The sequence below is a fragment of the Lolium rigidum genome, chromosome 4 (assembly GCF_022539505.1).
Source record: "Lolium rigidum isolate FL_2022 chromosome 4, APGP_CSIRO_Lrig_0.1, whole genome shotgun sequence".
NCBI classification, from domain to species: domain Eukaryota; kingdom Viridiplantae; phylum Streptophyta; class Magnoliopsida; order Poales; family Poaceae; genus Lolium; species Lolium rigidum.
Window position 1 is genome coordinate 87,640,202 of NC_061511.1, and position 6,339 is coordinate 87,646,540.

General features: G+C 42.5%; 1 protein-coding gene across 1 annotated transcript; it reads left to right on the forward strand.

The window, feature by feature from the left end:
• The first annotated feature begins 225 nt into the window (after nucleotides 1–225).
• On the forward strand, nucleotides 226–5,068 carry LOC124649390 (WPP domain-interacting tail-anchored protein 1-like). Its single transcript, XM_047189038.1, has 5 exons — nucleotides 226–475; nucleotides 921–1,433; nucleotides 1,501–2,648; nucleotides 3,517–3,681; nucleotides 4,625–5,068. Exons 2-5 carry the CDS (start codon nucleotides 935–937, stop codon nucleotides 4,841–4,843), a joined length of 2,031 nt encoding a protein of 676 aa, XP_047044994.1. The 5' UTR covers nucleotides 226–475; nucleotides 921–934; the 3' UTR covers nucleotides 4,844–5,068.
• Nucleotides 5,069–6,339: the final 1,271 nt, after the last annotated feature.

Genomic DNA, 6,339 nt, shown 5'->3' on the forward strand with positions numbered 1-6,339 from the left:
TAATTCGAGACCCTGCAGTTACTTTTTTTTACTCCCTATTCATGTTACTTGATGCTAATATTGATGTATCTAGATATATTTGTAAATATAACCATTTTAGTATTAAGTAATATAGATTGGAGATTTGGAGGGAGTAGAACAATTTAGACTTGAAAATCTAATCTAGCTAGTAAAAGAAATGCCCTAAAGAGAACTCTAGCCAGTCCACGCTGTAGGCATCTCTGAATCTCTGATCTCTCCACTTCCTCTCCACTTCTCCACAGTCTCCGCCGGCCGGTACATTTCTTTCTTCCTCTCCGTAATCCCGACTTACCAACCCGACCCAACGCCGATCTGAATCTCTCCTAGAGTCCTCACTCCGACGCCGACGCCGACGCCTCAAGCTTCTCTCCCCTCCGCCGCCTCTCAGGCGCATCGCCGTTCCAGCTCTTCGCTCATCGCGACATCGCATCCTTGCTGGCCATCGGTTTTTGAGGTATGAGCCTGTTTTCAGCTGTAATTACTTCAACCCCATCGGTCTCCGCGATTTCTGCGTACGCCGGTCCACACTCAAGCACACCTCTAGTTCCGCCGCTGCCGGCACACTGCCAATGCACTGATGCCCACCTGGAGGAGCTGGTTATGTGGGTTCTGTCCTGCTGGATTGATGCTTGAATATAGGATGAGCTCACATAGTGTTGCTAGATTGCTCTGGTCCAATTGGGCCGTTGGCATGCTGATGTTACCATCAGCTATGTTTAACTGCCGACCATCCTATGACCCGTAAGCTAAAACACATTGTTCGTGCTCTGGTTTTTGTTATTCGTGTGGTTTCTTTCCGTATTTCATCTATATATTACTATATTAATCTTCCGTATAACCTGTTGCTTGTATGTATCTCATATCAATGTCTTCTTATTTTAATGCGACCTCATGCGCAGGAGGCAGACAAGGAATGATGAATGCCGATACCACCATAAATGACGTTTCTGTCCAAGAAAATACCCTGCCTGGAGGAGATAGGATGAATTTAGTAGGAACCAACATGGAAAGCCTTACAAGAGTAGAACTCGAACTTGCATTTGCCTCCGAGAAATTACTGAATTTGGAGATGCTGGTGATGGAAATAGCTCGCCGAGCTACTGATTTTGAGCCTCTTACCTGGGAAAACGAATCTGTTTCTTCCGAGACTGCTGAAAATGCTTTCGAGTTGGACCTCTTGTACGGTATCCTCGATGCAGAAGTCCAAGAGTTAGATGACATGATTAGTTCTCTTCAGATTGACGCTAGAAATGTGGAGCACAAGGTTTATGATGAAGAATCTGGAGGCAAGGTTAAAGCTAAGCTGGATGCTGCTATGTCTTCATTGAAACAGATGCAGGATCTAATTGCTGATATCAGAAAGGAGTCTGCAAAGTTCGAGAAAGCCATTGAGTTTTCCAGCGACCAAGCCGGTAATGCTCACTTATCCCTATGTTCTGTATGCTTCAACTGCATCCCTTTCTAACTGCACTTGTACAGGAATTACTGAACACGGTGTGTGTGAAAATGGTCATATGTCATCCGACACTAGTATGCAGACTGAAGATCAACGGAGAAATGTTTTGCAGATGCTAGAGCAATCCATAGCAAGTGAGCTAGATCTTGAAAAGAAGCTCTCTGATTCGAGATATGTTGTAGAAGAACTTGAAATGAAGCTTCATCACCGAAAACAAGAAATATATTTCCTAGAAGAGTTAACAGAAACTAATTCGGGGAGATTGTTTGAAGCAGAAAATGCTTCTGAGTTACTCTTGGGAACTTCTAGGGAACTTATAAGTAGACTTAATACCACACAGTTCCATTTAAGTGCATCCATATCTAGAGAAGATGATCTCAACTCCAAGTTAGAAGACAGCTTGATGGAACTATCTTTTCTGAAAACAAACCAAGAGACAAGGATGCAAGAAGATAGTAAAAAAGTTGCAGCTGAAGAAGCTGTGCAGAATCAGGCGTTGTTGTCCTTGCAACATAAAGTGGATGAACTAGAAAAACATATAAGGGAATCTGATTCGCAGTTGTTGTTAGCAAAGGCATCATCAGAAACAAGTCAGGAAAAGCAGAATGTGCTGCACACTGAGCTAAGCACACTGGAAACTATTGTTAAGAATCTCAAAGATGATGTCTTGAGAGCTGAAAATAGAGCACAAAATGCTGAGGTAAGGTGCATGCAGTTAACCAAAGATAATATTGAACTCAGTGGGGAGCTAAGCTCTCTTAAAAGCCAGGGTTCAGACAAGGCCAGTCTTCTGGAGAGGGAATTGATGGAGTCAAATGCCCAGTTGGAGCATGCAAAGGCATCAGTTGATGCCATTGTTGAACAGAAGATTATGCTGAAATCTACAATATCTGACATGGAGCATATGATTGAAGATCTGAAAGGAAAGCTTTCTAAAGCTGAAACCAGGGCTCTAAATGCTGAATCAAAGTGTACATTATTAACTGACACTAATTTGGAACTTAGTGAAGAGCTATCATTTCTGAGAGGTCGAGTTGAAAGTCTAGAAAACTCGTTACGTGAAGCCAACCATGTGAAAATATCCACTGTCAAGGACATTGGTATCAGAACTAAAATTATTACTGACTTGGTCACAAAACTTGCAATGGAAAGAGAACGACTTCATCTCCAGGTATATGCACGATTGCATACACACCATTAAATTTTTCATTATTGACTCTTATTGCTGCTTCCTCATTCCTGTACATACATGTTTTTTTAGGGGTCCTGTACATACATGTTAACATGATGATTCAGTCATTCCGAAGAATTCTTAAATATGATAATTTGATTTTTATGTGCTGGGTTGATATTTTGGATTCCAACTTATATAGTTAATAAATTAACCATAACTTATAAGATTCCTAGTAACTCTTAAGAGTTTGCATGGAACTCTGTTTGAATGTTGAATGGCTATATTTTGGAGTTTGGACAGATGGAACCAGACATACTGTTTTTGGTATTTGATTAGTCTTGTTGATGTTGGTACAAACTGTATGTGCTAGAACTTGAGATGATAGTTGATAACTCGGTATGAATGCGACTTGGACAGTTGGCGATATTTTTGTCAAAATTTCGGCGCATCATAGAATGAGCAACACACGTACCCTCTTAAATTAGATTAATAATCCTTAAGCTTTATGGTCAAGAGTTATCCTATATAGAGGTACCTGTATACAGTCACAGAGCTCTTTTCATAATATTGTTTGGTATGCCTATTGAGCTATTCCTAATTGTCATGACCCTTTTAGATTGGAACATATTCACTAAGCATTAATTATGAGCTTCTGGTTTCAGTCTGCATGCTAAGGTACCTTAAGTAGCTTCGAACTTTTGACTTAGCAATTGTTGTTCTCTGTTTCTGCCAATGGTTTTTCTTAATTATCGGTGTTCCATGTGATATTTGGATAGCATAAATTATCACAGATTTGGATACTGCTTTACATGTTCTTATATTGTGCGATAATCATTAGCTGGTTTGGTCTTAATTGTGCCTGCAGATTTCTATGTTAACAAAGAAGAACAAGATATTGGCTCACAAGTGCAAAGGAAGTGTTAAGGATGGTACGAAGTTGTACAAAAACACTACTGGTAAAGATGTTGAACTTCAGTTCAATAAATTGGCTGAGGGAATAGCTCCAGATTTTTCATCATCACAAAATGAGGTGAGAGTCTTCTGTAATTGACCTCTTCTTCAAAGTAGAGTTCATGAGCACTGACATCCCTTAGCATATAATGATGTGCTAAGGAGGATGTACAACCTCTCTCTCTCCACAGTGCCATTTTGAGCTACTTGTACTTCACCACCTACAGTTGCTACTACCTACTAAGCTTACAGAAAACTTAAATTTTTCATATTTAAAATACTCCCTCCGTTCATTAATATAGGATGTTTTGCTAAAACGTCTTATATCAGTGAACGGAGGAAGCAATATTTATGTCACTTAACTTTAGCAGCTAAGTTTAGCTTTGTTGCCAGTTTGCCCTTAGCGTCGATGCCTACTATTTATTCGTCTTTAGTCTCTCATTAGCACCATGGGATGCAGATGCTCTAATAAGATCAACTGTTGCACCAGGTCTGATTAGCGGTAGAACTTGGGCTAGGCCAATGCCATTGATCAAAAGGCTGGTTACTCTAGGTCAATCATCTTGTCACGCTAAATGCACATTGTAATATACTACTATGGAAAGGAACACCAAATCTTGTACTATCATATTTTTAGAATTTAACGTTTTAGCGAAGTTCCAGACCGTAGTTTGATGCAGTTTGGTCATTAATTTTGGAAAATGACTTCTGTACAGTTCCCCTTGCGAATGTTATATATGCGTAACTATTGCTCCACCGATCCGACTTTAGGAATGCAAACAGCTAACGGTGGAAAATGTTGCAGCGCATGGTATTAGGTGCTACCTTGACTTGTAGCTAAAGAACCGAACTACTCTTGGATTGCTGTTTTTTGCGCTGACGTGGCCTGCATTCTAAGCACACTCTCCTTCCAAATATTTACACTTGCGCGGTGCTAACATTCTGGATGCAATTGCTAAGTTGCTCAAACTGTCATTGTGTTATAGTATAAATTATAAATGTTTATCCATGTTTTACCGCAGGTGGAGAAACGTGCAGATTCTATCAACGAGGAGGAAACCAAGACAGACACACGAGAGGAGGGGGACTCCTCTGGCGATGGCACGCTGGAAGCAACACGAACCATAAAGCCTTCGCTGCTCAACTGGAAGTACGTAGCCGTGGCATTTGCAGCCGTGCTGGCTGCTGTCCTTGTATACCTGCTAGTTGAAGAAGACGTCAAGGGCCGCATGGCATTGTGATCTTGTTTGTGCTGTATGTTTCATCTTGTTTAATTATTCGGTGTTCCTTCATTTCATTTGTGTTTTGTGGGAGACGCAGTTTTGGGTGTTGTATATGCTATCTTGTGCAAGCGCTGCCAGCGGCATCCACTGTAATTAGGTGCCGGATACTGATGTTCACCGGTTTGGGACTTGTGAACACCTCGTTGTGGAGGTTAAGGAATGTCAGATAAGTGGGTATGATTATGCTTTTGGTTGTCCTCCATGTGCCTCTAATTTAGACTGGGCGAGCATTTGCTTGGTTTCTGGATAAGATATATGAAATAGTATTCAACATTGGCTTGGCATATATGAAACGCTTACAATTAGGAGCAAATACTTCAATTCTGATATGAATCTAGCAAAATGTTGCTATATTTTCTTGTGTTTAACTTTGTTGCATAATATTTCAGTGGGAAAATAGCCATAGGCAGTGGGGCCAAGGAGGGCCATCCACACACCCCCAACTCAAAGACTTCACAATACTGAAAATACGTTAGTATTTTTTTGTTGGCATATATTACCCTCTATATTGGTTGTAATCTTTATGTACTTTTTTTTTTTGACCTGGAACAACATGATTCCATTTAACCTGGCTCAGCGAACTCGCTTGCCAACACAACCATTACATCATCTGGCACCGTGTCTATCCACAGCGTACGACTGTTTCGCTGCGATACACCAAGAGCCGCCAGTTCATGAGCAACTTTATTACAAGCACGTGGTGCAAAAACCACTTCTGAAAAAACGAAATTTAAAGAAAGGTACAACCGTAGGTCACGGAAGATGATACCCTCAGGAGCCAAATCAAACTCAGTGCTCATCAACGCTTTTGCCAGATTAATGGAGTCTGTTTCCAGTATAATGCCAGTAATCTTTACGTACTAATAAAGACAGTAAAGTTTCTTCCTTATTTTTTCATCCGTTTTTAACTACACGTGTTTTCTGTCAAATTTACGGGTACTGCCACCGCCTAGGTCAACTTAACCCACAGTCTCCCACCCCGTCGTTCATCCCAAAACGTTTTTCTTCGTGAGGCCCGACCTCCATCTCTCTTTCTTTCTGTAGGGTACCTCCACTTCGAACCCCGCCGCCGCCACATGCCACTCCGGCCGCCGTGGTAACCTACACACCAGATCCACCTGAAACAATACGTTCTTGGTAGGAATCCGGCCGATCTTGGAAGGCAATCGACGCAGACATCGGTGGCAAGTGCCTGGACGCCAGGAACCGGTCCAGGGCGGAGCCGGCTCGGACAAACAGGGAGCCCCCGCGGCGAGGACATGGCATGTAGTAGAGCCGGACGACGGCGTGGGCAGGACCGTAGGGGAGCCTATGGCGGCGGTTCCTTGGACGGAGAGGGCCTGGAAGGGAGGAATCGGTCCAGGGCGGAGCCGGCTTCGGCAAGCATGGAGCCCCGCGGCGAGGATGGGGCGTGCAGTGGAGCTGTACGGCGGCAGCGTGGCGCGTGGGGAATT

What these genes read in the sequence shown, in the direction of transcription:
- LOC124649390 (XM_047189038.1), top strand. Translation starts at nt 935, where the DNA reads ATGATGAATGCCGATACCACCATAAATGACGTTTCTGTCCAAGAAAAT. An exon ending in GTTTTCCAGCGACCAAGCCG is followed by an intron (nt 1,434 to 1,500) that starts GTAATGCTCACT and finishes GCACTTGTACAG; the next exon opens with GAATTACTGAACACGGTGTG. An exon ending in GAGAACGACTTCATCTCCAG is followed by an intron (nt 2,649 to 3,516) that starts GTATATGCACGA and finishes TTGTGCCTGCAG; the next exon opens with ATTTCTATGTTAACAAAGAA.